Source organism: Dasypus novemcinctus, chromosome 9 (genome assembly GCF_030445035.2).
Source record: "Dasypus novemcinctus isolate mDasNov1 chromosome 9, mDasNov1.1.hap2, whole genome shotgun sequence".
NCBI lineage: Eukaryota > Metazoa > Chordata > Mammalia > Cingulata > Dasypodidae > Dasypus > Dasypus novemcinctus.
The window spans coordinates 103,686,507-103,702,423 of record NC_080681.1 but is presented as its reverse complement, the minus strand read 5'-3'; the positions used below and the strand labels follow the sequence as shown (position 1 = coordinate 103,702,423).

The 15,917-nt window shown below is 54.2% G+C and overlaps 1 protein-coding gene across 2 annotated transcripts in view; it reads right to left on the bottom strand.

Annotated features, from left to right (window-relative positions):
- Positions 1–14,989, bottom strand: part of NKAIN1 (sodium/potassium transporting ATPase interacting 1) — a 43,425-nt gene extending 28,436 nt beyond the window's left edge. Inside the window, exon 1 of one of the 2 annotated variants that reach the window (XM_004465728.5) lies at positions 14,868–14,989. In XM_004465728.5, coding sequence (XP_004465785.1) covers positions 14,868–14,921 — 54 coding nt within the window. In that variant the 5' untranslated portion in view covers positions 14,922–14,989. The remainder of the gene's footprint in view (positions 1–14,867) is intronic. The other variant, XM_004465727.5, reaches the window with a different exon arrangement.
- Positions 14,990–15,917: the final 928 nt, after the last annotated feature.

Genomic DNA, 15,917 nt, shown 5'->3' with positions numbered 1-15,917 from the left:
TCCAAGCCTCCGGCACCCAAGCTGGCCCCAGAACGAGAGCATGTGCTGCTGGGAAACGTCAAGACTATCAGCCAAGGCTCTTGTCTGATGCACTCTTGCCCACGACAGCCCAGAACAGAGCAGAGAGCTGACCGCTTCCGCCCACCTGAGGGAGCTTATTTTTGTTTGGGGTATTTTTGTCTGGTGGCGTCTGGAATCACACAGCCAACTGCAATCCTTCCCAGAAATGGCCCCGGCCGGCTTCCTGGGAACAGGCAGCTCACGATGGGCCCTGATGCCAGGCTCCCTCTCCTCCCCTGGGGCAGCGAGGAGAGGAGACAGGGCTTGGACCCGAGGGTGGGGCCTCCGTGTAGACTTCTCAGCAAAGGGTGCTGCCTGGGGAAGTCTCTGGCTCCAGCGCCCTGCAGCCCCAGGGCTGGGAGGTGCCCGCCGGCTGCCTTAAGATCCACCTGCCCAGCGGGGGCTAAGAATGAGTCGCTTTCTCACTGCAGTAGCGATCAGCGGATCAGCCAGGTGCTGTGCTGTGCCAGGGCTTTTCGCTGACCCACTCACTGAATTTGCACCGTAGCCCTAGGGAGCAGGAAGATTATCTCCATTTCCAAATGAAGGAACTAGGCACCCTCTCCCAGTGTCCTCTCCTGCATAAGAGGAACCGCCCCCAGTGTGGGGTGCAGCTGGGAGGGTGAGCGTGGATCATGTCTGGCACCCCTCACCCCCCACCCGCCCAGCCTGTCACCGTTAACAACCATGGTGAGACTCCCAGGCTGGGCCCCAGACAGCCTCTGGCTTCAGCCGAGACGCCTTGTGTCCCTGGTGGCCTGTCTTGGAGGTGACAGCTAGCGACAGCTTGGGGACGGCAGCCTGCTCGAGGAGCTGCTGTCCAGCACTCAGGCAATGACAGGCTGGGGTGGCTGGCACCATCCTCGAGGCAGATCCTGCACCCAGGCCCAAGCCCAGCGCCTTCTTCTAGCGTCCGGGCCCTCAGGGACCAGGGCGAGAGCCCAAAGGGAGGCCTCCGCACCATGTGTCTAAGGAGTGGGAAGTTACAAACCAAGCTAACAAACTTCTAAATAAAATATGTTCTGTCTTTCAACCTAGACATAACGGTCTGGAAGGCCAGGCTTGAATCTGAATTTGTCTGACTCCTCAGCGTTCTGTTTTGGACGGAAGGAGAGTGAGGAGTCAGCCCCAGCTAGCAGCTGCTCCCTTCTCTTCCCATTTCTGGCTCTGTGGGGGTGGCTCCCAACCACAGGTACAGACACCCTAGGACACATGTGGAAGCAAAAGCCACATCTTCCCCTCTGCCAAACAGCTGGCCCTTGTCTATCCCTTGAGCCTTGGCAGTGCACATGCCAGCTGCTCAGGCTGTCCACTGGACAGGCCTGGCAGTTTCCAGAAGTGCGCTTGGGCTGTTTCGACAGGGGACTCTGGGTTCCCGAGCATCTGGAGGGGGAGTCTAGGATGGGGGCCGGGCAGAGGCTCCTGGTGGGCATGTGCCACTGGCTCTGTGGTGAGGGGCGTGGCCAGAGGAGGGCCAGGGCAAGGCCACCTAAAGCCTCTGGTACCACCCAGGTCCCCCCAAGGGGCGGTGGTGTCCATCATGAACAAACGGTGGATCCTCACTGGAGACACATTTCCAAAGGACAGTCAGAGGTCACAGAGGTTCCTGGACCCCAGGGGCAGCTAGGGGTATGGAGAAAATTTGGGGAAGTGGCATCAGAAATCTCAGCTCTGCCACATGCCAGCTGTGACAGAGGTCCAGCGCTGTCTCCTCTCAGGTCCCATTCCTCATAAAAACGGGGATGGCAGTTTCTGCCTGGAAGGGTTGTCGTGAGAAATAAATGCAGTGAGGTGTGTGAAAAGGTTTGTGTCTGCAGGCGCCAACTGTTTACCTCCACTCTGACCCCGATCTTAAGAAGCCATCTCCACAGCACCCTGATCCCTCACTGTCTTCTTTCCTTGCATAGTCCTTGCCGTATCCCAGCACGGTTCATTTATTGTCCCACGTGAGCCCCACTTGGGCAGGGACTTGGCCACCCACACCTCCATACCCTCAGCGCCAGCGTGGCACCGGGCACAGAGTAAACACCCAATGTCTCTTTGGCGAGATAAAATATGCAGTTTGTTATCACTCATCCACACTTTCCATCTGCTCATATCACACCTCCACTGAGTGCCTTCCAGGGGCCAGACGCAGAGCCAGGCTCCCAGGCCGAGATGACTCAGAAACCTTCCCAGGCCTCTAGGAGCTCGAAGTCTGTGGCGAGGGATCAGATATGGAACAGGAAAAGAATGCAACAGGGTGATACCTGCCATAATGGAGGTGTGTGGGGACAAGGTGTCAGAGGCCAGAGGAGGAAGTGAATGTGTAGTGGCAATGCAGTACTGCAGGCGCCAAAGAGGAAGTGATGGATTTGCTGGAAAGGACTTCCAGACGCAGGGACAGCAAATGCAAAGTGGAGGTGTGAAAGGTCCTGGTGTGCTGAGATCAACAGGGCTGGAGCACAGGGATGTGGAGAGGTGGGCGTTGAGGTTGACCAGCAAGCCCTGGTTTTCAGTGTCCCACTAGTGCAGACCAGTCATTCTCCAGGTGTAGTTCCAGACTTAGCATCAGAATCACCTTGGGACTTGCTTAGCAATGCAAATTCTCAGGCCCCACCCCAGACCTATGAAGTCAAAACCGCTAGAGGTGAGGTCCAGAAATGTGTATTTTAACAAGCCAAGTGCTTGTTAACACTTGTTAACAAGAGATCCTGATGGACTCTATAGCTTGAGAACAACCGTTTCATTCTGAAGGTAATGAGGAGCCAGGGACAGACTTCAAACCTGGGGTTCTTAACCTTTTTTGTTCCAAGGACCCCTTATTAAGTCCACACTGTACTGTGTATTATTTAGGAAATATATTGCACTCGCACCAACACGTTCCCACAAGAATGTTTTTTTGAATTTCAGTTCATGCTCATGGACCCCTGGCTAAGAACCCGCTTTAAACAGAGGGGAGGCAGGATGACACTGCATGTGACTGAGCTCACTCGTCAGCAGGTGAGGATCCAGGGGGACGGAAGCAGGCAGTCTGGGGAGGGGTTGGTAAAAGGCCCGTGTCTGAAAGCTGACCCCATGTGGACCCTCACCTCCAGCTGGACAGAGCTGCCATATGCTGCAGGAGAACAATCTATCTTTCCATGTGAGAGGGAAGGGACCACCGAGAAGCCCAAGACCCCTGCTGGGCACAGGGCCTGTTGCCAGGGCGACCACCTGTCACTAGGAGGAAGGGGACAGAGCCCTGCGGAGGGTCAAAGAAGGGGAGGCCGATTGTCATGGCAACATCCCCTCAGGTGAGGCAGGGTAAGCAAAGAAGGACAGCTTGGTTGTCTCAGGCCCTCCACCCCCAGGCCCAGGAGGGAGATCCCACAGCCCCAAGTTGCTCCTTTAACCCTGTCTAGCCCATCATCCTGTCCTAGGTCCATTTGGGCCCCAAGTGGCAGTTTTCTCCCCTCACCATCATGAAATCTCCTTGTCACAGCCTAAGGGCTGGGGCGGTCTCCTTGGTTACAGCCTGGGCTCCTGTATCCATGGTGACCCTCCCTCTAGAGACCCTCAGCTATCAGGCCCACATTCCTCTGCCAAGGCGCCCTCTGGGGTCTGCAACCCAGGCCACAGCGGCAGGGCTTTCCCACTATAGCTTAGCCTGGCAGAGGGTGAGAGAACAAGGAGGACGCGGTATAACCTTCAACCAGGACTTCGCTGCAGAAAGGCACGTTAAACAGCTTTCCATGGCCTCCAAGAAAGGAAGTTCAGAACAACCAGGGCCCAACTTGACGCTCAGGAGAGGGGCAGGCAGGGGCAAAGTGCCCCTTCAAACCTGGCAAAGTGCAACGGGTTCGGGAGCCTGAAAGACCTGGGTTTGAGTCCTGCACCAGCACGGAGCTATCTTGAGTTTTGTGAATTCCCAAGCCCCAGTTTCCTCATCTGTAAATCCGACAATAGTTATCTCCCTCCTAGGGTTATGGCAAGGATTAAGTGAGGAAACACTTCTGATCTGAGAAGCACAGGCCTGGCACTTCCCTGCATCTCCTTCTGTTCTTCCCGCTCTTGGCAGGGCATCTCCTTGCCTGTAGGACACCTAGTGGGGAGAGCAGTGGCTCTGAGGTCAGATATGCTCCGTAAACACGGGCTGATGGTGCTGTCGTGATTACTATTCATTGTTTGGCAGTGAATGGAGTCCTGCCTGATAAGTTGCTTCCAACAGGTAATTTGCATTTCCTATTGTTATTGTTCTCTTCCCTCACTACAATCTGTTAACCTGTTAACCGGATGCTTTCTAGAAAACAGAAGCCATGTTGTGCTTTTTCATTTTCCTGCAATGCCCAGCCGAGTCCCTTGCAGGGAACACCCGAGAAGTGCGGCATGGAAGAGACTTGGAAATGATTTACTCTGATCCAGTATGCAAGGCAGAAAGTTTTCCTCCCTAACCTTACCAAGTGCTGGACTGCCTTCAGTGATGAAGTGCTCATTTCCTGCCCAGGGTGGACCAGTATCCAGGACTCCGGGGAATCTGAGTTCTGTGGAGTGAGCAGGAGCTGAATGGGCAGCTGCTAGAGGTACAGGGAATTCCCAGGGCCCCCCCTCCCTCCCACTGAGAACTGATAATAGGAGTGGTTCTAATTATGCTCTAATTGCTTTCTTCTAGGCAGTTTCTCTGGAGCCAAGGAGTTCAGAGTTCATGAATAAATGAAGAGGGAGGAAGCGGGAAGGGATGTTTATTGATCCACAAATCTCTACGTGCCAGTGACTGCCCTACAAATACTTGTGGACATGCAGTTGTGTGCACTTTTGAATATATACAAACACAGAAACACGCCCTCCACAGCCTCCAAACCTCTCTCTTCAGTGGACCAGTGGGGTGTAAAAGGAAGGTAACAAGCTGGGTCCTAAATTGGCCTTGGATCCTCATCACGACTCTGCACTTGACGTGCCTTGTGGGCAAGCCATCGACCATTTTTGGGCCTGTTTTCCCCTGATTCACACGAGGATGAAGGTGATGCCTGACAGGCTCCTCTCGGAGAATCGAGACTTCTAGCACGTCAGTGGAGAAACGCCAGCTAGACAGCGCCCTGGGCTGTGCCAGGGGGGCGCCGCCCCCTCCATCCAGATGCCCGATTCCCTAAGAAGCACTGGCCGAGTGGCTGGAGGCTCCAGGAAAGTTATGCTGGAACACCCCCAGTTGAGTGGGATGCCTGGTGGGGAAGAGTAAGGGCTCTGGAGTAACAGGTCTGCTCTGCCACTCACCAGCAAGGAGGCCCTAAGTCTCAGTTACTTCATCTGTTAAATGGGAATGGCAGATTATGGGTTATGAAGTCATCCAAGGCCTATAATAGCCTTAGCCTAGGGCCTGGCACATAGTAAACATTTGATAAATGGCTGTTATTATGATCATTTTTAATATATCCAACAACCCTGCAAGGTATAGACTGGTGCTTTCATTACAGATGAAGAAACCAAGACAGAGAGACATCAAGCAAGCTGCCCGAGATCAGGCAACAAGGGGCAGGATTTGAACTCAGGCTCGTCTAACTCCGAAGGCTCTGGGCTCTGGTCTTGCTTCTCTACTATGTCTGATCCCTGTGTGTTCCCAGGGGCTAGTATACAGTCGGTGTCCATAAATAATGTGCTGAATGACAGAGGAATGGCGTGAAACATGAGCATAAAACAGATCCTGCTCCCAGTGACCAAGGTGGGGGTGGGCTGATGGAGAAAGGACTGCAACAAGATTTCCTTCAAGGTCAAAGGGAAGGGCTGGGTCTGAGGGACGCCAGGCTCCTTGTCCTTCAGCTGGGGGCCAGGCTGCCCCCGGTGATGGGCAGGGATGATGGGGAATCCTCGGTACAGGCTCGTGGAAGGAAGGCTTTTTACCACTTCCTGACTTCCATGAAGAAGCCAGTTGGGCTCTCTGCCCCTGCCTTGCCGCGTGGCCTTGGGCAAACGACTACAGCTCTTTGGCTTCCGAGTCTTCGTTGAGGAAATCGGGAGGACAAAGCTCTGCGTGCAGGGCTGAGGTGAGGATGCTGAGACGGCACGAGGGGCGCGGAGTTAGTAAGAGGGGGGCCCTGGAATCAGCCTGCCTGGGTTTGATCCCACCTCTGCCACCTCTCAGCCTCAGATTCTGCTTCTGTAAAATGAAGATAACTGCACCTACCACACAGAGGTGGCGTGAGGCTGAAGGAGCTACTAGGGTAAAGGTGTTACAATAGTGGGAGGCAAGTCCTAAATGCTCGGTAAATCTTCCCCATTAGCCAATACCCTGCACCCTGGGCAGAGCCCCTGCAGTCCACTTTACATATGGGGAAACAAAGCCCCAGGGAGGGGCTGAGTCTTGCCCAAGGTCACGGAGCTGGTTCCTGCAGAGCTCAGCCTATCCAGGAGCCAGGTGTACCCAGGGCACTCTCTCCAGGCCTCAGCTTCCCCAGGAGTATGGTATGGCCAAATGGAAAACCTCCAGACCTTTCTAGCACCTCTGCCATCCTGCTCATGGCGTGAGGACCCTGGTGAGAGCTGGGGGTACTGGTGATCCCCTCCCCTATCCTCCCTTGTAGCTCCAAGGCTGGCCTGACCCAGTGGACTTCTCAGTGGGGTGTGTCAGGGGACAGGGAGGGCTCGACCCACTCCAGGGCTGGCTGCAGAGGCCTCCGAAACAATCCAGGGGTCTGGGACCAGAACACCATTTGTCAGCCCTGCATGGTGGTGGCGGGCTTGTCTCCATGGCAACAGTGCAGTGTGAAGGCATCCTGGCATCATTAGGGAGTGCGCTGAGTAGTATAAACAGAGGCTGCAGTAGATTACACGCCTATTATGAAGAGTCTCGGGCTCTGAGCACTGGTAATTATGCCTAATTGTGCACTTAATTGTGTAATTGAAAACCCACATCTCTGTTCAGGCTGGGGCTGAAGAAGTTGTGCCCCCGCCCCCCAAAAAAAGAGGCTTAGGCGTCAGCCCCTACCCTGAAAATCCCAGGGCTGTCTTCCCTTCTAGGCGAGGGGTGGCCAGAAGAGGAAGGGGGTACAGTGCCTGCAGACTCCTATTTCTCTCACTTCTGTGTTAGGAGCTCAGCCAGGCTCTGTGATTTGGGGTGGGGGGCAAGGAAGGGCATTCTTGAGGCAAAAGGGTAATAGCTCATGGGATGTTGGCTCTGGAAGGGCTGTCCATTGACTCTTCAATGAGCAGACAGGGAGAAGAGGCCTTGAGACCGGAGGTCTGGCTTAAGGTCATGCAGCATTTTGGGGGCACCTGGGGCTGGGTTCCCAAGTCAGCAATGACACAGGTTCCAGAGTCAGGCAGATGAGTTCACATCATGTCCCGCTGCTTGTCAGACAGTTGACCTTGAGTGAATGTGTGCCTCAGTTTCCTCAACTATAAAATGGAGATCACAAGAGTACCTATTACCTGGTACAAGGTAAGAGTTCAAAAATGCTCCTCACTGTCATTATTCGTGATAGGTAGCACTTTGTGCTTTGGCGCTGTCCTCTCCAGACCTCGAACTGCACCTTGTGGTTCCCAAGGACTTGGATCATCATTAAACCCATCACATGTCCAAGTGGTCACCCAACCTATGCAAAAATTCGTAATCACTGCCTGGGACAAGGAACTCACCACCTGGCTAACAGCTCTGCCCCCACAGAGCCTCTGCAGATAGTTTGAAAACCACTGAGTCCAACACCCTCCTCTCACCTCCTTCCCCTTTCCCACCCCTGTTTCACAGATTGGGGAAAGTGAGGCTGGAGGGCCAGGGCCAGCCCAAAGCTGCATGGGGAGTGCCAGAACCCTAGCATTCTGACTGGCATCTGAGGGCATATTTGGTATCGCAAGGTGACTCAGCACCCAAATTCGTGCCCGCCACTTTGTGTGCGCTTCATAGATATTTGCTAAATACAACTCTGGGTAGAGTTAGTTGGTGGCAATCCTTATACTCTGACCCAAGAGTGCTTAGTCCTTCTGGAGTTCAGAAACTCCAGAAAGCTCACCTGTGGTAGGCCAAGGGTTAGGCATGGGTCAGAACTTCCCGGCTCTGACGCTTTTGGACTGAGACTGGATTTCACAACCGAAGATGCTATGTCAGCATCTGGGATGGGGACGGTAAGGACACTTAGGCAAATGGACAGACAGGTTACCTGTGTCCCTGATAACCTGATCCCAGGTGTAAACCTTGGGCAGCCCCCTGGAAGTAGGGGTTTCCTCCTCTCCCCAGGCCCCGATAGCCCCATCAGTCACAATGCCACCCAGCAAAGTGGGCCAATGTGGCAGCATGTCTGCTCTTCACCTGGAAAGGGAGGGAATCCTGGGCTGACTCAAGCTGTCACCAAGGCCCAGAGGAAACCAAGCCTTCCTCCCGCTCGGATTCCCTCTTAGTGCCGGGTTCTGTGTTCAGGTCGGCCTCACTACAGTCCCATGAGGCAAGTGCTATTATTATCCCCATTTTACAGATGGCAAGGCAGAGGTACAGCAAGGCCAAGGCCACACAGATTAACTAGAACCATGGACCTCCCAGTGTTCAGAAGTGACATGTCCCCTTTTCTGCCTCACTGTGTTCAGGATTCTCAGAACCTCCGGTCCATTTCAAGGCCTTCAAGGGTGTGAACCTTTCGTGAGCTCCTACACTGCATATCTTACCTCAAAGGAGCGTCCTAACAACGCTGGAGGCAAATTTTAGAGAAATGCTATAGGAAGCCCAAGGTCATGCAGTTTCGAAGAAGCAGGGCTGGAAGTCAAACTCCAACTGACTCCAAAGCCCAACCTCTTTCCACTCCACTGCGCAGCTCTTCACCGAAAGCTCACAGAGGTCAAGTGTGTCCCCCGCCTAACTCCAAGGCCCAAGCTCCCTCCACTCCACTCGTGCTTCGCCAGCTGCTTTAAGAAGAAGAGGACAGGAGGCCAAGGTAAACCATTAAAACCTGCAAACACAGTTAAAAACCCTTCTAAAACCTTGGTGCTCATTCTCCTGCCCCGCTGGCAGGCCCACATGGTGCAGGGAGGTTTGCTCGCTGCTTGAGACTCTTCCTCAGTCTCCAACTCGCCATCCCTCTCAAGGTCAGGGCAAGAGACTGGAAGAGCACTGGGGACTGGACAACTTGGGCCCAAAGCTAGCTTGACCCCCTGGCCTGGAACTAACTTTTAAAAACACATCTCTGAACAGCCTTATTCACAGTAGCCAAAAAGTGGAAACAACCCAAGCTCCAGCAGCAGATGAAAGGGCAAACAAGATGAGGTATTATCTGTACAATAGAAAATTATTCAACATAACAAGGAATGAAGTTCTGATACACGCTACAACATGGATGAACCTAGAAAACATGATGCTAAGTGAAATAATCTAGACGCTAAAGGACAACTATGGCATGATTTTGCTTATATGAAATATCTATAATATGGAAATTCATAGAGACAGAAAGTAGATTAGAGGTTAGCAGGGGCCTGGGGCGGGAAGAAGGGAGAATTATCGCTTAATGGGCACAGAATTTCTGTTTGGGGTGATGGAAGCACAACACTGAAGATGTAATTGATGCCACTGAATTGTACACGTAAAAATGGGTGAGATGGCAGATTTTTATATTATGTATATGTTGCTGCAATAAAATTTAAAAAACAAACAAACAAAAACAAAGAAACAAAAAAACCCACCACATCTCTGGCCTCAGCCTGCCTCTTGTCATCTCCCTCCCCCTCAAACTAGAAGAGAGAAGATTCCAGTGATCAGAGCTGACCATCTCCACTTGTCCAGATTTTACAATTGTTCTCAAATTCTTTCCCTTGATCACTCTTCTGAGGCCCAGACTGTATCTCCTGTTCCCTCGGTAACAAGTCATTTCACTCCTCTGAGCCTCACTCAGTCTGCCCATCAGCAAATGGGTATAAAAACCACACCTGTCTCATCAGGTGCTTACAGGACTAAGTCCTCAACATGGAGTAGTTTCTTTCCTGGGTAACCTTTTCTTAAGCTGCTGCATGGCTTCCTTAAGCCGGACAGAGGGTTTGGAGTGGGGAGAAATCGGGGGTCAGGGTCGGGGCGGAGTTTGAGCAAGCAGCTCGGAAGAGATGGCATCTAGTAAAGACCCCTTCTGGCTGAGGGAAGCTTTCGATTTCTCGACCTTCTTCCGTGTTCAGCACCCCCACAGCCAGAAGGAGCAATGTGGCATGCAGGGTAGAGGCAGGAGGCTGTGGGGTCCTCACTCTGAATGTACTACTTATGTGCCTGTGGATTAGCCAGTAACAAGGGACAGGATAAAGTGCCTTGAACAGTGCCTGGCTCAAAGCAGACCCCAAACAGGAAGCAGTTATTAGAAAGGAGTGTCTGAGTCTCAAGGCAAATACTCAGGGCCACGGGGTAGGAGCTCTTATTCTAACTACTTTATAGGCAAGGATGCGGAGGATCAGAGAGGGTGAGGGCCCTTCTGAAGTCACAAAGCCGGCAGCAATGCCCACCCGACTCCAGAGGCAGTGCTTCTACCTCCGTGCCAGGCCTCAAAGCAGCTGCCATTCACGGTGCTGCCCTCAAAGTCCAGCCTCCAACCCTGCAAACAGCAGAACCGTGGCTCTCACCCTGCCCTCATTCCCAGGGGCCCTCTCCTTCACCCCACCTTGGTCGCCCAACTCAGGGCCTCGAGGGCCCTTTGACCTCAGTTTGTCCATCTGCAAAAGGGGGCGTCCAGAGGGATATGAAGCATGAGGATCAGAAGTGTCCTGGCCAATTTCATGCTCCTGACCCCGAAGCCTGGCCCCAGGATCTCAAGCACCCAGAGCAGAGTCCGACCCTGCCGAGGAAGCCGGGAGCCTGCAGCCGCAGCTGCTTCAGCTTGCAGGCCCCTGCTGGGGCCCATCTCCCCCCAGTCCTCACCCTCACTGCAGCTAATAATGACATCAATCAGGTTGACCACGTTTCACACCATTACTCGCAGTCAGCAAGACGCTACATATTTTTCCCCTCACCCACCACCTTCCAGAAAGCAAAGATCTTCCCAGAAGACAACAGAATGAAACCAGTTTTTCTGAGTACCTACTAAGTGCCGGGCACCCGGCTAAGCACATTCTACGATCTTGCAAGGAAGGTATGACTCTTTTACAGAGTTAGACACTGGAGTCCAGAGGAGTGAAGGCACATGTGCAAGGTCACAAAGAGCACAACTCCCCATTCATGGCAACGATGTACTGAGTGCTCACATGAACTTATGGAAATATTACCAATTCCATTTTCAGATGAGGAAACCGAGGCTTGGAGTTGTGAACAGATGTGTAAGGTCACACACTGGTTAAATGTGAGCAGTAGAGGGCGGTGCTCTGCTCCGGCAGAAAAGCAGAGGGCTGGCAGCCTGTTCTAACACGGACAACTTAGTGACTTGGGCAAACCTTGTCACCTCACTGAGTCTCAGTTTCCCCATCTGAAGAAGGAGATAATAAAAGCATCTGTCCTACCCATTGTGTGGAATAACAACAAGAAGGATAAAAACAGTGAAAGAGCTAACATTTATTGATCATTTAACATGTACCAGGCTCTTTGCCAAGCACTCTACATATGTAAGCTCATTTGGTTAAATGAGGTAATGCATACAAAGTGCTTAGCACAGGACTCCAGAAATGGAGTGATAATGATGATGATGAAGAAACTGATGATGATTCCCTCAGGCAAACCGCCCTCTTTTGTCATCTTACAGGAAGAAGAGAGTGGCCGGTAAGATTTCAGGAAGGAGGTGGAGGAGGAAGTAAGGGCAGGGTTTGGGTGGGGGAAGGAAAAGGAAAATGCATAGCAATTAGCGAGTGAATAGGGTTAATAATATTGTCAAGATAATACACCAAAGAGAACTCGGGAGAGCCAGGGACCCCAGGTGTTCTCCAGAAGAGAACTAAACTAAGATGCGACAAAGCCTCGACGCCAGCCCAGCCACCACTCCAGAGTCCTGGAAGGACAGAGCTAGCACAAACTCAGGGAGCCAGACCAAGGATTCTTCCCATTTCACAGATGGAAAAAAAGAGGCCCAAGTGCGCAGAAAGTCAGTGGCAGAGTTGGGCTTGAATCCAGGCCTCCTGGGGCTCGGCACCTGCTGCTTCTCACCAAGGACAATGCAGAGGGGCAATTCCAGGGAAACTGCCCACTGTATGAATCATTAAGATACTAACAATAAAAAGGTACATGGTAAAGGTTTGCTGGGCACTCATGCCGGGCCTGGCCCAGTGCTAAGTTCATCACATGCATTTAATCCTCACACCAACCCTAAGAATTAGGAGCTGTTTTTTATCATGTCCACTTAACAGAGGTCAAAACTATGGCTGAGGGTGGGGAAGCAAGTCGCCCAATATCACACAGCTAGAAAGTGACCGAACTAGGACGCGAATCTGTTCTGTCCTGTCGGACTCCAGAGCCTTGACTTGATTTCCCTACACTTGCCCATGTATAGGGCACGGCCCCCACCTGCTTTCCCCAGCCCCCAGTGTACCCTCGCACTCTACTGCCCCACACAAAGCCAGTCTTTCCTAATGGTAGAAGTGCTTAGCATTGGCCTGTTTTATTGAAACGATTAAACCCCATTCAGAAAGGAAAAATTACACAGCCCCTTTCCTACCGATCACTTTCAGTTCCATGAGAAAACTAATGCTCCCTTCTGGCCTCAGGCTGGAGAATTCCAGCATCCCGAGAGCACGTTACAGTCCCGGAAGCTGCCGGGCAGCAGGGTCTCCTGGGGCTCAGTGACAGCTGGAGGAACCCACTCCACCATCAGCACAGACAGGAGCAACAAAACGACCAACCTCCAAGTCCTCCCTCGGAATTCCTCCCCAATTGACCTCCCGTCACCCCCCAAGCTGCCCCCAAGCCACCTCACCTGAACTGGGAGAACCAGCAATCCACCCAGATCTCATCTAAGTGCAGAGCCATCAGTGCTGGTGAGCGCTCTAAGCTGAAGAGGGGGGTAGCATAGCTGGGAGAGTGAGTGGGTGGAGGCAGAGAGACCAAGTCCACCACTTCCACCTCTCTGCAGAGCAGTGAACACCTCCTGAGGGACCCCTGACTTCAAAGGCCAGAACTCCTTATTTTACAGTGAGGACAGCACCAGAGAACGTTAGACAGCTGCCTGGCTCCCAAGCCTGGCTCCCAGCTGTAGAAGCCGGGGGCAAGTTACTGGGTGTCTTCCATAAAACATGAATATTAACAATAATAATAACTTGCTATCAAATTAATCCGAATCATTTTGAGGATTAAATGAGTTAAAACAATGAAAAGTGCTTACGAGAGTAGCTGGCACCTAGTAAACGCGCCTCAAAGCTAACCATCGTTACTATCATCAACAGAGAATGCACATGGGAACAAACTGTACTTACCTGGGGGTGGCGGGGTGGGGGCTTGGGGACTAGCATAAAGGGAAAGAAACTTATTTTTATCTTCTGCTTTGCTTGATTATTTATCAATTTATTCATTTTTACCATTTATGTGTATACTTTTATAAAATGAAAATTAGTTAAAATGTAAAAACTAACGAACACAAAAGAATGAGTAAAGATTCAACATTTCTTGGCATTTGATGTTCCTCAAAGTAGATAAAGAAGGGCGTTTCTACTATGAGCTAGAAATAGCCAAATAACTGATTCATTAATTTATTCTACAAATATTAACGGAGGGCCAGCTACTGCTCCAGCTGCTGCCGACTTAGCAGGGAACAAAACAATCTCTGCCCCTCTGGAGTTCCCAATCTACCTGCTCTTAATTTATCCGCTCTAGAACCCTCAGGGAGGCGCATTTCATTGCCAGGCAGGTCAAGGCCAGGGGAAGCCCTTGGCCCAGTGGCCCACAGCTGGGAGCAGGGTCAGAATCCTCAGCTAGGGAAGGCAGGAGATCCTGCTCCCTCCTTCACTGCCTCCCAAACTCACCTACCAGGACCTGACTCGAAGCCCCCCAATTCCCTGCGATGTGTCCCTGAGACAAGGTCCCGCATTCCCTAAGCTGGCAGTAAGCCTCGTGTTTCCCCTGCTCTGGTCCTCCCCAGGGCACCCGAGTGCTCCCACCAGTAAGGGAGCCTGCCAGGCAGAGGAGCTGCCTGCCCCCACCCCTGCTGCTGGAGCGGAACGCCCATGGCCCAGAAACCAGAGCCAAAGCCCAGTGGCCTGTGGGCCGGGCTGGCCCAGGACACGGCAGCTCGTTGTGACCCTCTCCAGAGAGGTGCTTCTCCGCAGCCAGGCCTGCTCAGTCAGGTGGCGAAGGGAGGAAGACAGCACAAAGGAGGGTGAACAGTTCCTGGAGTTCAAGATCCCAACACACACAATGACAAGGGACCTGAAATGGTCAGAGACCTCGAGACACACACCAAGGAGAAGCACAGCCAGAGGGACACACGCGGGCAGAGACTTTGGGAGAAACACTCACAGGGGCTAAACCTGGGGCAGGAACCCGGAGGAGGGGGCCCCTCGCAAAGAAGCTGTTCAGGAGGAAAACACACGGGCAGAACCGCCACAGAGCCAGAGACCAGCTTCGGACACACCCCCAGCCCCCGCGAGCCCCAGCCCAGCCCTGCACCCGGAAACTGGAGGCCAGTAAGCCGGCGCGGAGCAGGCGCGCGGAGCCTCCGGCGCGGGGCGGGCGGGGGACTCGCGCGGAAGACGCACTCGGGGACCCCGGGAGCTCCCGGCACGGCGGCAAGAAGCGCACACAAAGAGACAGCCCGGCCAGCGAGAGCAGGCTCCGCCCGTCCGCTCCGTGACTCCAGACCAGCCCCCACCGGGCACCGGCACCAGACACACACACACACACACGCACCCGCACCCGCACCCGCACGTCCCGGGACCCGCCCCGCCGCGCCCCACCCTGCCCGGCAGCCCCGGCGCGCGGCGCTCACCAGCTGCAGGCAGCAGAAGGCGACCAGCGCGCAGCGCCCGCTGCACTTGCCCATGGCTCCCGGGGACGCCGGCCGTGGGGCTCCCTCCTGCTCGGCGGCCGCCGGCCGATCCGCGCCGCGCGGGCTCCGCGTCTCCCGCGCTGGACGCCCCGGGCGGCGGGGCCGGGCGCCTAGGGCCGGGGCCGGGCGCGCCGGGTCCTCGGGGCCGGGGCCGCGCCCCCGCGCTGGGAGTCCATGGTGCGTCGGCCCGCGCGCTGGCTCTGCCGCGCCTCCTTTGTCTGGGCCGCCGGCCGCCAGGCGCACCTCCTGCCCCGGGGCGGCTGGCGGGGAGCGCGCGGCGGGGAGCGCAGGCACCGAGCGCAGCGCAGCGCAGCGCACAGCAGCACTGCCCAGTTGGGCAGCCGCCCGGGCGCTCGGCGGCCGCGGCTTCCCGGCCCCACCACGTGGCTCCGCCGCCGCCGCCGCCGCCGCCACCGAGGGGAGGGAGGGAGGGGCGGGCGGGGCGGAGCGGCCCTGGGAGGGGAGGGGAGATGGGGTAGGGAGGAGGGGGAGTTGGGGGAGAGTCAGGGAGTGAAGTGGGTAGAGTGCGGAGTGGGAGACTGGCTGCCCAGGGTGGAACCCAGACCTTGCTGCTCACCTGCTGTGTGACCTTGGGCAAATGACGGCACCTCTCTGAGCCTCGGTTTTCTCATTAACAAAGTAGGAATAAAGTCTTATTCAGTGCTGGTGCAAAAATTAAATGCAACCATGTGAATAAAGCACTTAGTCCTGTGCCTGGCATGCTGAGGGTGCTGGAGCATTCTTCTGTTCACCCTGTCTCTAGGGCCCCGGGGTTCCCAACTTGGCCACGCCTGTTCCCAGATCTGCTTCTCATCTGAGCCTCTGTCCTGTCTCCTGAGTGCCTGGTCACATTTAATTACTTCCCTCTTTCTTTCTACAGACATTTATTGAGGGTGGACTGCATACAAACTCCTGCAGGCCTTGGGAACCGGTGAGTGCCTCAGTGCTCACTATTCCGGGCCCCATGAAGCTTCACAGCCCAGGCAGAGG